Consider the following 14,643-nt stretch of genomic DNA (forward strand, 5'->3'; position numbering starts at 1 on the left):
ATGATGAAGACTTAACGTACCTTTAAATCTGCAGATTTAATAACAAGTTTGGTACACAGTACTTGCTTGTTGTGATCTGGTTTGATAAAACAAAGACAAGTGAAAATTAAGTAGAATATGCAAAATGTTACTGATTTGTCTTTGTAAGCATACAGCCTATGTTTTACTGACATAAAACTACCCATTCATCTGAAGTGAGTAACATTTATGGGTATTGGCTCACAAACAATGTTTTGTATCCTTGATTTTGATAGCTACAGAAGATCTTTTGGCTGCATCTAGGATGAAAATATTTTCCCTACTGTTATCTTTGAATACAATTTGTGCCAGATTTTAGTAGCCAGTAAAATAATTAAAAGAACACACTATTTTTTTCCCAAAGCTTCTAAGAAGAATATAATTCAGGGAGTATATAGAGCACAGCACATTCATTAGATAATCTGAATTTTGATAGAGATACGATGAAATGTCAAAGAGAAATAACTCCCCAGTGAGAGTCTCTAAGCTAAAGAGACCTACAAATCTAGTTTAAAAAAAGGAAATCATTAAAAAACCCTTTCAAATGTGAAAGAACAAGCCTCATTCGCTATTATTTTCCCCATAGCATTCCTGATTTCGTTGACCTCTGTAATACCCACAACAGTCATCACTTTTCTAGGTTAAAGATTTGGTCTGTTTAAAACGTCATAAAGAATCTGTTTCACCCTGTGGTTCATAATGTTGTTCCCTGGAGTTTTTCTAATCGTATTGTATCCTCTTTAGGGTTATGGTGCTCCAAATTACATGCACTTCAAGATACAGGTTTCCCATCATTTTAGTGTCACAGGTTTTCTATTTTCCTATTATAATTTCTAATATTCTAATTTTAATTTCTTTTTAAGTGACCAGTCTTTAGTGTTGTCTAGATATTTTTAGAAAACTGTTGACACTGACTCCAGGAATTCTGTTCTGCATGATGGTGGTGTAGAACCCATCATTATGTATTTATGTTACAGTCATTTTACCCCTTAAGAGTTAATTTACATTTATTGCTTGATGCTGCTGATGTCCTTTGCAATCGGTTTTAGCTTTGATTGTGCTCAGTAATTTCTTCCTAGGAAACTTTAACTCTCTAACCACCTCTTTTCCTGATCTTTTATATGTTGAACTGCACAGATCCTTTGGGGCTTACATAGACAATTAGTTTTAATCAGGTTTTAATCCCTGAAAAAAACTTCTCTTTTACCATGTAACAGCTGGACAGCAACGGTCTTTGGTGACAGAGTTTTTTGAAAGCTAATTGAAATGCCAAGTTGGATGCCAGATCAGCTGCCTGCGTACATGTCACGATTCCTGCAGAGGATCCTGGCAGACCTGTGACACTTGCCGTTACTGGTTTACAAAACATGGAGGTAGGAAGGGACCTGTGGAGGTGTCTGATCCCACCCCCTGCATGAAGTTCCTGTGCTCGGGGGCTTTTTGTCCGGGTGAGATCTGTGTATCTGCAAGGATGGAGACTCCACGGCTTCTCTGGGCACCTGTTCCATGTTCGATCAACCTCACAGTAAATGATCTTTTCCTTACATCTAGCAAGAATTTCCCATCTCCCAGCTTGTGTCTGTTGCCACAGACAGCAAGAGTATGTTGTCCTACCCCTGCGTACCTCCGGGAGGGGTCTGGCTCGGCCTTCCCTGTGCTCTGCCCCTGGGTAGTTAGAGGTGGCAGCCAGGTCTCCCCTCGGCCGCCTCATCTGAAGGCTGCCAGGCCCAGTTCCCTCAGACTCCCTGGGTATGTCCTGTACTCCAGCCCCCAGCCAGCTTGGTGACTCACCAGCAGCTGGACTCGCTCCAGTATGCCCATATCTCTGTTGTAGTGGGGATCCTGGGGTCTGGACGTGGTTTCACAAGGGCCGAGGGGAAGGGTTACCTCCCTCTCCCTGCTGGCTGCTCTTCTGCTGGTAAGGCCCGAACGTGCCATCGTCCTTGTTGCAAGGACATGCTGCTGAACAATGCGAGCACATTAAACGTGTTTTCCCCTTTCAAGGTCTTTGTTGGCTCCCTTGATGTTTCCGTATTTAACTGTATGCCTGTATTAATAGTTCAGCCCTTTTGCCAGTCTGCAGACCTACTTACTGAAGAATGTTATCACATTTGCCGTGTTTTTGTTCTCTTGAACCAAGACCAGTTTGAGCATTAGTTACACACCAGTAGTGTACGTGCTCAGCAGTTTCTGTTTGGATGAATTCCACCTGGTCCTGGTAACTTGTTTGTATTCATTAACCAGCCTGTTTTGAAATATTTCCTATGGACCCTTTGACATGACGCAGTTCTCATACTTTCCTCGTAAAAGAATTTTGAAAGTGAGCTTCTTTTAAGTTCTTCTGCAGTGAACGCTGATGCAAAGAATGCGTTTGGCTTTTCTGCCGTGCCTTTATCCTTCTTGTCTATTTTCCTCACACCTTAATCATCTCCTATTGCTACAGGCACTAGCACACTTTCTGCTTTTCATATGTTTGAAAAAATACACTATCAAATATAATACTCTTTTTTTAATTTTTTTTTTTCTCATAGCTTCCACTCCCTCACTGATCTCAGAAGATTTTTATTGTTCATGTGGAAGCCTGTGTTTGATTTTAGGACTTGTTACTAATTTTGGTTTTGACAACTTCCTACCTAAAATTTATTCTATGGTTTTACACTTGAGGGTGATGCACAATCTAATGTTTGTGTTTTTCTGTATGTAGTGCATAAAGATCATAAAGTTTATTATACTTTTTATGGGAGTACCATATTGTGGATTAAAGTTTGCTGCTGTGTTAAACATATTGAACTGTTTTACTGGATAAGTGTGCTTTGGAATACCCACCTGGTACCTTTGGTGAACATGCTTTGCGTCAGCATGGATATTGTGCTTTCTTTGCAGTCTGTATTCTCAGTCAGCATATTAATATCTCAACATGATTCAATGTCTTTTTTTACAGTCAAGACATGTTGATGGAAAATTTTCTTGCTAATTACTTCTTAGGAGATATTTTGCTGGTCCCAAAGTTAACTTTAAAATACTTACTGTATAGTCTGTGCTTATTTTACTTAAGGGAGACAGTGGAGACACATCGTTCTACTCTGTCACTTAAAATATTTCAAGTGTTGTGGAATATTAAAAACATTCCAGGCACCAGGTTCAGTGCATTTTTTTTTTCACTGAGAACAGTATATTTTGTTACTAATATAAAATAAAAAAGCACTTTGTGTACTCAGCATTAGGGCTCTGGCATCTTTGGGCTGCCCAGATACGAGCTTGCATTTCCAGAATTTCAAGTAGATTCCTTAATATATTGAAGTAAGTTGTGCACTGTCTGTTGCATTGAAAACATCTGTGAACGTACTGAAATACTTATTTCAGTCATTGCTGGGGTTTCATGACCTACATGGTTTTTACACAGAGCTGGATAGAATATATAAAGGGATTGTAAATTTTTCTATATAGTGTCTTATCCTCTTTGTGTGACTCCATCTCATGTGCTGGAATGAAGCAAACAGGAACATTTTGGTAAAACGCAAGGTGGAGGCAAAGGGGAATTACAATTACTATAATCTGTTTATAATATGTAGCTCCTGTAAAGCTTGTTGGAAAATGCAGATCTGCATGGGTGTATGTGAAACCTATACAAAGAAAGGTGTACACGTAGGTATGTATATGTAGGAAGTAATTCCACGTGAAAGAATTCTAGATCTATGCAATCAGCATATTAATGCAGTTTTGTACAAAACAGAATACCTGTGTTTTAGGGATACTGGAGGCCCTCTATGGGGATTACTTATGTGCTTTTGGGAGACAGATAACCCAATCATTCTGAGTCATTTAAAAAAAAAAGATAGTACTCTTCCAGTAGTCTTGAAACTATTTACTGAAACCTAGTGTCTTGTGAATTTTTGCCTTAGGTTGATTGACTCCGCGGTCTAAGCATGAACCTCTTCATAGTAACACTTCTATGTTTGGGGCATTTAGACAGATTCTCTGCTTGTGTATATGTAGTGCCTTTAAAGGTGTGAGTTCATACTTGTAGCATCAAATTTAAGGTAGTTACTGAACTGCTTATTTTAATTTACAGGAAGTTAAAATCTTTGAGACCTTTTTGCTCTGTTATACCTGGTCACAACTGACCACTTTGTTCAAAAGTTATAGTAAAGGGGTTTTTTGGTTTGTTTTTTTTTTTTAACCTTCAACTTGCCATGATGGCCCGAGTTCTGTTTTACTTATTAAGAATTATATGAATCACCATACCATGTGAGTAAGGCATGAGAGAAATCAGTAGTCCCAACTAAATCCTTCTTACTTCTGTGTTACCCTATTTAAAGCCAGACAAGCTTGTAGAAAACAGTGAAGAATTCAATGTAAATTATTTTTAATAGCCAGAGCTGCTTTTATTTTAGTACTCATGTTTTCACATGTTTCATTTGCCTAGCTGACTGTCTCCAAAAAGACTTTGTAAGCAAAAAATGTGGTCAATTTGTGTTAGAACTTACATTAACTTTTAAAAATAATAATAATTTAAAAAAAATCATAACATCACTTGCATGAATGAGGACATGGCCTGCCTCTAAATATCCATCATTATTAGTGCTGATGAAAAAAAGAAGAACATGTGCTAAAAGGAAAAAAGAAATTTGTTGTAAAAATGCAATGGTTGGTGTGTCCTAATTATATTTGTAACAGTAAAATATTTAAACTGAGTTTTATTCTTTAAAATTCTCAGATGCAGATCGACATTGTGAACTTGCTGGAAATCCTCTGAAGATAAAAAGCACCAGAAAACCACTGTCATGTATCATTGGGTATTTAGGTGCGTATCTGCCTCCAGAGAATAACAAACCAGATGAATATTCAGTGTGTACTGATACTTAAAAACCCTATATGCATAGAATTAGAGATTTACGCTTTTAGCAACAAGAAAACTATAAAATTAATAAAAAGTCTGGTCTGCTATCAGTTGCAAAACTGCATGATTGAACTTGCAGGATGTAGGCAGAAGGCCTTCTGATACTGGTTTAAAATGACAGAGTGAAACCTGATGTAATTTACAATGTGAAAAATAGACTGGTAGTCTAAATAAAAAAATAAGTGCTCAAAGGGGAGATACTCAGTATACTCAGTGGTGCTCTGCTGTGCCCCTTGAATGCACTTGTAATACTCCTGTGTACTTAAAATGAGGAGACCTCAGCCACACTTAGACACTGATCTTTTAATTTGATGATGTGATTTTAAAAGATGTGATGAAATCTGTACTGAGATCACAGCCAAGAGGATAATGAACTCACATAAGATAATGGGGAGAGGAGAAATCTAGTAATTGTGATTCCTTATTAAAAAAATGAAAATCATCCTCTTTGCAAGGAACCACCATTGACAAATATTTACACAGTCATATAAGAGTTGAGATACCCCAGAGGCTTTCTATTAATCCTCAAATGAATACAGAAATCAGTCCATTGATCAGAAAAGCAGAGAGTAATTCTGCAGTGTATTAATCCCATTCTACAGAAGGGAAGCTGAGGGTGGAGCTCAGTCTTGATGTTTTGCTCAAAATTTCAATCAACAGGAGCTTTTTTTGTACTGGAACAAAGTAAACAATAACAGTCTCTTACTGAAATAGAAATCAGCTATTAATGTAGTTATAACTGTTCTTCCAGAACATCGATTTTAACAAAATCCAAACTTCAGAAAACTGGATAATGAAGAATTAATGCCCACTCTTACTGAATTTTGATTCCTTCTGCCCTGGAGTTTAAGAAAAAAGCCAGTGATAATTTCCTACAGGCATGCCAGCTGTGTGTGTTACGTATGTTGTCATTAGAGTGGATGAGGAAAGGACTGCTTTGATTGACTTGGTGGAGCTGTGATTGTAAGGGGAGGTAATCAGATGGGAGATGGTTCATCAGGCTGACCCGTCTGTTCAGTCAAAGGAAGAAACGGCAGCATGTGTAATCTTAGAAGATACTGCATGTTTTTAGTGCCTGCATTTTATTTAGTCGGTGAGGGGTTGTCTTGATACCTCTGGAAGCATAAGTCTGTAGGGTTAATGGGAGCAAATGGCTGAACAGTGTCAGACAGCATTATATGTACTTAGGTGAGGGTTTTGTAGAAGATCAACAGTGCTAAAATATACCAGGTATCTGTAGAGTCCACTTAGCATTTGACGGCATGGGAAGTAAAGGTATCTCACTACATTTGATGGCAAATAGTATGTGTTACAGGGATATGAAGGGTACCCAGTGTAGCTGAATACATGCATCTGAATTAGGTGTATAAGGATGGCTAGAAAATGGCTTTTTGTTTGCCATTTAGCTTGGTGGGGTTGTTTTTAGTTTAGTTTGTTTGTGAGGGTTTTTTTGTTTATTTGGGATTTTTGCATGTTCCAGAGAATAAGTAATGCTTGCATTATTTTTCTCATAAAACTTAGTATTAAATATCATGTCATAGCTTATACAGGAGGCATTTGTTTTCTTTTAAAAATTCCTTCCGTGCCATTCCCACAGACATTTATTGGCATACAGTTAATCGTGTGTCTCGGGGCACTACTGTTTTCAGCCCTAATGGTAAGGCAGAGAGGATTTCAGTGCCCTACACACCCTGCATTATTGCTTCCCTTTATCCCTGTTCTGCTTCTTGGCTGCCAGTTCCACAGGTGAGATAGGTTAAGCATTAAAAGTAGGCCCTGTCCTCTAGAGAGCTGGGGCTAATCCCCTCTAATCTCTTCAGTCATCACTGTGCTTACTAAACAAACCCCCTAAGGTGAACCACTGGCTAATTAAATGTCCTATATTACCTCCTAGTTAAGAGGAAACCAGGCTAACATTTCCAGCTGGGATGCATGTTGAGGAGATGAGATGGGAGAGAGGTGCAGCTGCTTAAGCACCTCTGGAATCCAGGATACTTATTTAAGTGCCTCAGTAGGAGACTTCAGCTTTTCTTTGTTTGCTTTGGATTATTTATTTTTTTTACCCTAGTGACATTAGCAGAAATGGGAGAAGTTTTTAGAGTTGTTATTTACTTGTTTGGGGCTGCAACTTGGTCGTATAAAAAGGGTTCCTAATATATCATTCAAGTATCATTTCTCACTCCTGTTTTATTTTTATTTCAGAAACGATCGTACAGTCTGAATGTGGCCAACTGGTTATTTGTTGTGTGGGTAAAGGGATAATTTGGGTTATTTGGATGTTATAGTTAGTTCTCTGAGTAAGCAGAAGGTGCAGGTGACTAGGAGATTTTCAGTGAAGTACCAGACAATAGAACAAGGGTAGGCACAGCAGGAATTAAAAGATCCCTAATTACTATTATTCCATAATACAATAATATGATGGGATAATATAATTCAGGCAAACCCCCTGAAATGCCTCATTACCCCTCTCAGGTGTGATGAAGCAGCTAGTTAGAAAGTGCTGATCTAAAGCATGCTAGTATTTGAAGCAAGTCTATATGTAGAGGATGAGTGAGTCTAAGGTGTAAAGACCCCATAGGAAGGACTCAATCCATTGGGAAGTGGTCCTGGCTGTTTAATTAAGTTTGTTTCTAGAACTTAAAGGGAGAGCTTGGTCTTGCTACCTTCCTCTACTGCAGAAAGAGACAGGACAGCCTTTGTGGTAAACTAATGGAGGATTAGTGGCCTCCAAACTGAAGAAAAGTCAAAGGAAGAAAATGCTTCCTTCTCAACTGTTTGCTCACACTGAAAATATAAAATTACATGTCCTATACGCTGTAGCCAGAAGGAGTTTATGAGTTGTTGTATGTTGGTGCAGCTGCTGGGATTACTGCGGTTGCTGCTGGAGCTCTTTGGCAAATAAGGTAGTATTTTAGTGGTGTTAGCCCTGACTATTAACCATTTCCTTCAGAAAATTGGAAAAGATTGCCAAATGAACATTTTAGAATCCAAATTCCAATCATCTTCAGCAAACGGTGCAAACCTTTCTATTTCACTTTAAAGGTTTGCTTTAGCAATCAGTAGTGTTCATAACATTAAGCACGCCTCTGTTCCCTTTTTGGTAAAAAACCAAAATAGACACTTGTTCTCTACAGCATGAAGAATGGGACATGCCATGAAATCTGCTGGGTGCGTGGTGTTCCTAAACTCTTTTCATATGAAAAGCAGAAGAGTACTGCGGTGAATGGCAGTAAAAAGCTGTCATCTCAGTAAGTGGTGAGAAGATCGGTGACATCAGACTAGCCTTTACAGGCATACCCGAATGTACAGGACTGCCCTGACGCAATTACTTGTACGCCAGCACTGTGCTATTCTAACACCTGTCTGTACACTACCATACTCTTTCTTATCTGACCCTCTTGAAGCATCTTGGATGAGGGTGTTCATGCTTTAAGACTATGATTGCAAGCTCTGACCAAACCAGCGGTTAACAGTTAAGCAAAGTCTTTTCAAATGTGAAAATTGTTGGCGTTGTCTCCTCCTGGCATGCTGTTCCCAGTGCAGCCTGGCCAAGTCACTGTGGCCATCCTGCTCCTTTCTACCTGTTTGGATACTGATGAAACTGTTTGGCTGTCCCACCTTTATGTATCTGCCTTTTAAAGGTTATCACGACTTCTCGCGGCACACCCCCAGCCTCCCCTGCAGCCACGGCTGGTTGCTAGTCGGGCTGGGTGGGCTGGGTACCTGCAGGCTGCCGGTGAAGGCTTGCCGTGGGAGCGAGAGCGTGAGGTTGGGCAGGCGGGCGCTCAGATATCAGACTTCCTTGGCATTTCTGAAAGAGGAAAAATCTGCTGTCGCAGCAGACTTCAACTTTGTGCAATGATTTCTGTTTCTCCTGCTTGATAGCTGGGAATGGTAGAGGCTGGAGGGCCTCCTCCTTGGATACCTGGCCTCACTTTAGATTTTGCATATTCCCAGCTTCGATGCTTTATTTTATAAACAGAAAAGCAGAAAGCGGCACTCTTCAGGAGCTGGAAGCCTAGGCTACAAATGAGAAAGTACTTAATTTTTGCCTTCTGATCTTACTCCCCTTGGGCAGCTGACTCTCCTGATCTGTCTCCCAGCCCCTCTGCCCTCACATTCTCAGCCCAGAGGTCTCTTCTACTCCCTGGGGCAATCAGGTGGCCGGCTGTAATCGGGCTGCAAGTGTCTCGCAACCTCTGCAGTGGTGGCAGCAGCTGGTGCCCTGTGGCCGTGTCAGAGGGACGGGGACCTGCCCTTGAGCAGTCTGACATCCCTCACAAATCTGGATCGGTCTGAGGGCATATACAGTGGTGGCATTTTGAACCCAAATGTGTGATGGGAATAAGTTAATTGGTTCAGCAAATGCCTGGTGAAGGGCAAGCAGACTCTACTGAGGCTTCCTTTTGCCACTTCTGTCTGGCAGACCACAGAGAAATTTCCATACAGCTGTATCAGCTTTTGGCAAACACAGCAGCTGCCACCTTGAAGTGTGCTGGCCAGATGCGTTTCGCTGCCTCTTATGCACCTTTCTTCCTCCTTCTCCAAAATAATCCTGCCCCGTGAACCATATTAGATACTCTGGTACATTTGAAGCTCCCCAGTAATGACTCTGTATGGGAGTCTGGCAGTACCTGGGGAACCCACTGCAGTCTTAATGATTTTTGTGTTCCTGCTGCAGTTTTGGGGTACTTCTAGCTCCAGAGCTCTGCTGTGGCTGGCCCCCTGACTCTTGCACCTGGTGACCTGTGTTTGGGAAGATCCCTTAAAGCTTGTTATTGGGACAGAAAATACTGAATAGCTCGAGGTATTGAGGTGATTTCACTATAGTAAAATGCTTTTATTTGCTTGCTAAAAAATCTGTAGGCATGTAGCTCCAATACAAACCTCAAAAGGGTAGGAAAATGTAAACACAGTCCTGTTTCAGATTGATTTGTATTATCTCTTCAACCTCTGAAATCCTTACACATCTACAACCATAATATTGAACTTGGGCAATCTAAAGTGAAATAGATTTTTCTTACTTGAAGGAACTGTAGGTGTGAAGACTTGTGTTTGAATTGTTATTCAAGGTCCTGTAAACACACTCCTGCAGAAGAAACTTTCTTTCCTTTCACTGGAAATTTAAATGTAAATTTAATATGTTGAATAGACTATTTTTATTTATTTTTAAAATCAAGTATGTATATTTTCTCTCTCTCTCTCTCTCGTCTCAAACAGAGATTCATCCTGCAGTGAAACCCAATGTAATCAGGTCAACACCAAGCCTTCAAAGTCCAAGTGCAAAACGACTGCTTGCACCCTCCAATCACTCTTCATTAAGTATTTTGGGAAAAAGAAACTACAGCCATCATAATGGTCTTGATGGTATGTGAAGGAATATAAAAGAAATATTCTTTAAGTCTCTGAATTGCAAAACTTTCTGTGGACCTGAGATGACATTAAATAAGCGGGTACAGACCGACAAATGTAAGACATGGATAGTGTGTGTATAGCATTGGTTCTTAATGCGGTCAATGGTGGTGCTTGTTTATTGAACATGGATATATTAATGGCACCTCTTACAAAAACCCCTTTTACCATTTTTCTTAGTAATATTGATATAAAAGGATGAGAAAAGAATAAAACAAATTTGGTGAAGGCAGAGATGCAACATGTTTTGTTTTGCCTTAGTGCTTTGCGTTTTTATTTGAAGAAATATTTTGCAGAGATCTGCAAGACCCTTTGAATTATTCTGTGTGAAATTACTTATTACATACTGGGCCTGCTAATTTACAGCCAATCCCTTTGTTGTTATGTGAATTCTAAACACGGCTTAGTCTGGATTCTCAACAGTGCTATTGGTAATAGAGGGGAAAAAAACTTCTGGCGTCTTGCATCCCAAGACCAGTGTCAAAGAGTCAGTTCAAACAAGAAGTAGTCCTGGCAGTAAGGACTGGTGGAAGGTAGGCACTCCTTAGGAAGCGATTGTACCTGCGTTTATACCGCTTGCGGAGGAGGAAGTGAAAGGGCTGTCACAGAGGTACAGGAGAGGCTTTTCCTGTACACTATGCAGCGCCAGAGGTGATCTTTAAGCCTGTTGTATCCAGCCACTTCATTACAGTATGGTGCAAATAGAGAGCAGATATGAAGCTGTGCAAAAACTGATGGAAACTTCTGGGTAAGGCTAACTTTCCTCAAATAATCTTTATTTTTTATTCTGAAAAATGACTGTGGATTACCATTTTTCTTTTTTTTTTTTTTTAAATCATTAGCAGAAAGAAAGGTTTTCAACTGGAACTGTGAACAGTTTTACTTCATGTCCAAGTAAGAGGAGAATCCAGCAGGATATAATTTCTTTGCACTGAAAAGAAATGCAAGTGTTCCTGAACTCTGTTTTTGTGAGATGTAACTTCTGTAAGCCATTAGCTTATTTGTTCTGTAATTGAACAAGGTTGTTGAGATTAGAAATCTGAAAGAAGTTAGGCTCTGAAATAGACTGTTCAGGACACGATCTGCTCAAAGGAGGTGACTGTTTTAATGCTTCACAGAATAGGTCGAGGTAGAAATGAGACAGACTCCCCTTTTAGACAAACTAATAGAAATAGTATTCCAAATACAGGAAGAAAAACTTGATCCATTATCCATCATCTTCCCATAATGATCATGTTTTTCTGTCATTGCCAACACTATTTGTATCTTGCAGTGAAAATACCTACTGTACATTTAATAATACCTAGACAGAAATTACTACACACTTTGACAAGAAGTGGTTATTTAGTATACACAGAAGAGAGGATCGCTTGGACCTCTGCTCAGTGTGCGAACAGTCATTACACAGGAGGCAAATAACATGCACGGCAACACAAGCTATTCGGTGGACCAAGATGACAACCATGTGACTTGTACTTGGAAGAAAAGATGATGACATTAATAGGCATAGCCATAAATGCTGAATTTCCACTATGATCTTTGAGTGTGGAGTTCTGCAGGGATGGTCTAGTAGTTGCTGCTTCCCCCCTCCACCAATGCTGGCCATTAGACTGGGCTTTCCATATGAGCTTTGAGAGATGAATGACTTTCACCTGGAAATAAAGATGATGTTACATTTCTACTGCAGAGAAAGCTGTAGCAATAAGTTCAAGGTAAACATTATTATGATTACGTCCCTCCTTCTGTCCCTGTAAGGAGGCATGCTTGGAAGTCTAGAATTTTCCTTCTACTTAGTACGGATGTTCTCTTCAAAGTAAAGAGTGTATAAAACCAGTCATTAGCCACGCTGATTAGTTTGTATCAAACAGTCAGACAACTGTGTCAAGGCAATTTGCACAAAATCTAATTTGAAAAATTAGTATTCAGAACTGTAAGTCACTGCTTTAGGAGATGACTATTTCTGCTTATCTAATCTTCTGTGAAAACACAACTTACTGGAAAGCATATATCCTAAATAACTGAAATCTGTATTTTGTTAGCGTAAAAATGGCTATTTTACTATTTAAAAATGGCTATTTTGGTTCTTATCCTAGCCCCTCTCTTTAATTAAAAGCCTGCAAATTGTAAATAAAATGCAAAGAAAAAGCAACAAATCAGTAGTAATGGTACTCAACAGCACAGGTCCTCTGTTCCTTTTGACTTAAAAACGATTACCTTTAATATTTACAATTTAACTCCTCCTCTGATTATTGGTAAATATAAAATACATTTTTTTTTGGCTGTAATTTATCCAGCTTCTCTTTAGTAGACATCAAAAACTCAGTGACCAGATCAACTTGGGAAATTATGGTTTCTGTGTAATTCCACTGACCACGGTGTGCTATTTGTGCAATGAAAGGTTTTACCAACCTCCAGACTTTTTGTGTTACTATAAATATACTAAAAGGCTTTTTTGGTTCCAGAATACTATTGATTGTTGCAGGGTTGACTGCATTGTATCAATTAACAGTATCCAGAAAGCCTGCTATGGAGATGATGATATATTCTGTCTTTCAGTGCATGTTTTCCTGAAATGAGCAAACAAAAAGTAGCACAGTGGGCTTATATTAAGTCTTATCTCTTGCTATTTTCATAATCTTAATGTTATTGACACAGAAATGTCTGCATGTTCAGGTTTGCTTTTTTCCAACAGTATTAGAAATTTGTTGTAAATAAGCCATATAAATATGTTTACTTAAGATATGCAATAATTTACAGCATTCAAGTAAATGTCACTTAGGCTTGCGTAAATATATATTTAGATTGGCATGTTTAAAGTCAGTCTTACTGCCTAGGTGAGTTGAGTGCCGTATTTTGACAGAATTTGTTATTAACAAAGTAATAATTATTGGCTGGAAACAAAGCAATGTAATATGGAAATGGCACTTCTTTATGCTTGTATGGGGGAGTGGGGGAAGATTATGAGAAACATCTTTAATATTTGGTTTAATGCTTTTAAGAGTAATAAACAAGAACATGATTAGCATTTCTTAGAGAAGTCTTATGTTGGCTTGAGTCTTGATTTTGGCCAGTGCAGCACAAGTTTCCCTTTCAATTTTCCATGGATGCACCTCCAGCAAGAGTCTGGTGCAACTGATAGGGGTGAGGGAGTCTGTCATTTCTGACTACTATTGCTCAATCTTTATCGAGAATGATGAGGGAACTCATTTATCTCTTCATAAATGGTGGGGTTTGTGCCCTGATGTCTTGCTATTAACTCATCTGAGTGTCAGTCGCTGGTGGCTGACAGTTGTAGTTGTATGCATGAACCCATGCATAAGGCGTAGACTTAAGTAAAATTGCCCTGCTTAAGCATTGTGTATTGTAACTAGATAGAAGATCTTGTACTTGTGTGTGTCCTTTATTGTAGGAGGAAGGCTTTTTCTGGATGGTCTTAGAAAAGTGTTTTTCCTTTTATTTTCAAACAACAGCAAATCTCACATTCTGTAGGATGGAATGAAAAATGCCAGAAAGCTTTTTTCTATTATGGAAAAAAATCACAAGTACTTTGGGGAGCTTTTGTGTAATGTGCATGCTGGTGCTTTTAACTACTCTGAGATGCAGTATTTCCACTGCTGCTGAAAATAAAGTCAACACAACATATTTAAGTGGTGAAGACAGTCTCTTTCAAATGGGAAAATTCCGTCTTCAGAAAATCACAACGTTGCAGAATGTTACGTATATCCAATTTTATGACTGGAGTTGACGCTGGGAAGATTTAGGTGTGACTGTAAAGTGCTTTGTAGATATTTTGAATCTGATCTTTAAATTACAGTGTCTGAAATTATTCCAAGCAATTACTTTCACCCACAAGCTGCTTAACTGTGAGCAACAGTACATCCAAGCAGTCAAGTTTCACATCATGCTATTGTTTTGGCAGGGTGAGTAATGATAATTTTCCTTATAATATTTGGAAAGATCAGGTAGAGGTATTTTACATGAGTATGATCTCTGTCAGCTGGCAGGCATTTCCTTACTTTTTACATGCATGAGAATCAGAATATCCACAGGATGTCCAAGGTACTAACGTCACTAATGAGGTACAGAAATCAGTCTGTGCCCATTGATACCATTTTCATGACTTATGGGCAGAAATAAGAGAACTGCTTGTTCATAGCTGAAGAGACTTTAATCAATAGCCCTGATCCTCCTTCCCTCTTCCCCTGCCCAGACCTTCAATGCTGTATTTCAGGCTGAGATGTCCTGATGCCTTCAAGAGGATTCTTTCAACAGTCAAATTTCTGTTCCTGGATATACTGAAGTATGCAGCTGCA

The 14,643-nt window shown here is 39.1% G+C and overlaps 1 protein-coding gene across 5 annotated transcripts in view; it reads left to right on the forward strand.

The window, feature by feature from the left end:
- The window catches only part of MTA3 (metastasis associated 1 family member 3), a 228,288-nt gene that overhangs the window by 92,189 nt on the left and 121,456 nt on the right, over positions 1 to 14,643 (forward strand). For 3 of the 5 annotated variants that reach the window (XM_030035048.2, XM_030035050.2, XM_030035049.2), the window contains exons 15-16: positions 4,736 to 4,822; positions 10,139 to 10,285. In XM_030035048.2, coding sequence (XP_029890908.1) covers positions 4,736 to 4,822; positions 10,139 to 10,285 — 234 coding nt within the window. Of the gene's footprint in view, positions 1 to 4,735; positions 4,823 to 10,138; positions 10,286 to 11,175; positions 11,339 to 14,643 lie in introns of those variants that run through there. The other 2 variants (XM_030035051.2, XM_030035052.2) reach the window with 2 other exon arrangements.

Source organism: Aquila chrysaetos, chromosome 13, assembly GCF_900496995.4.
Source record: "Aquila chrysaetos chrysaetos chromosome 13, bAquChr1.4, whole genome shotgun sequence".
NCBI lineage: Eukaryota > Metazoa > Chordata > Aves > Accipitriformes > Accipitridae > Aquila > Aquila chrysaetos.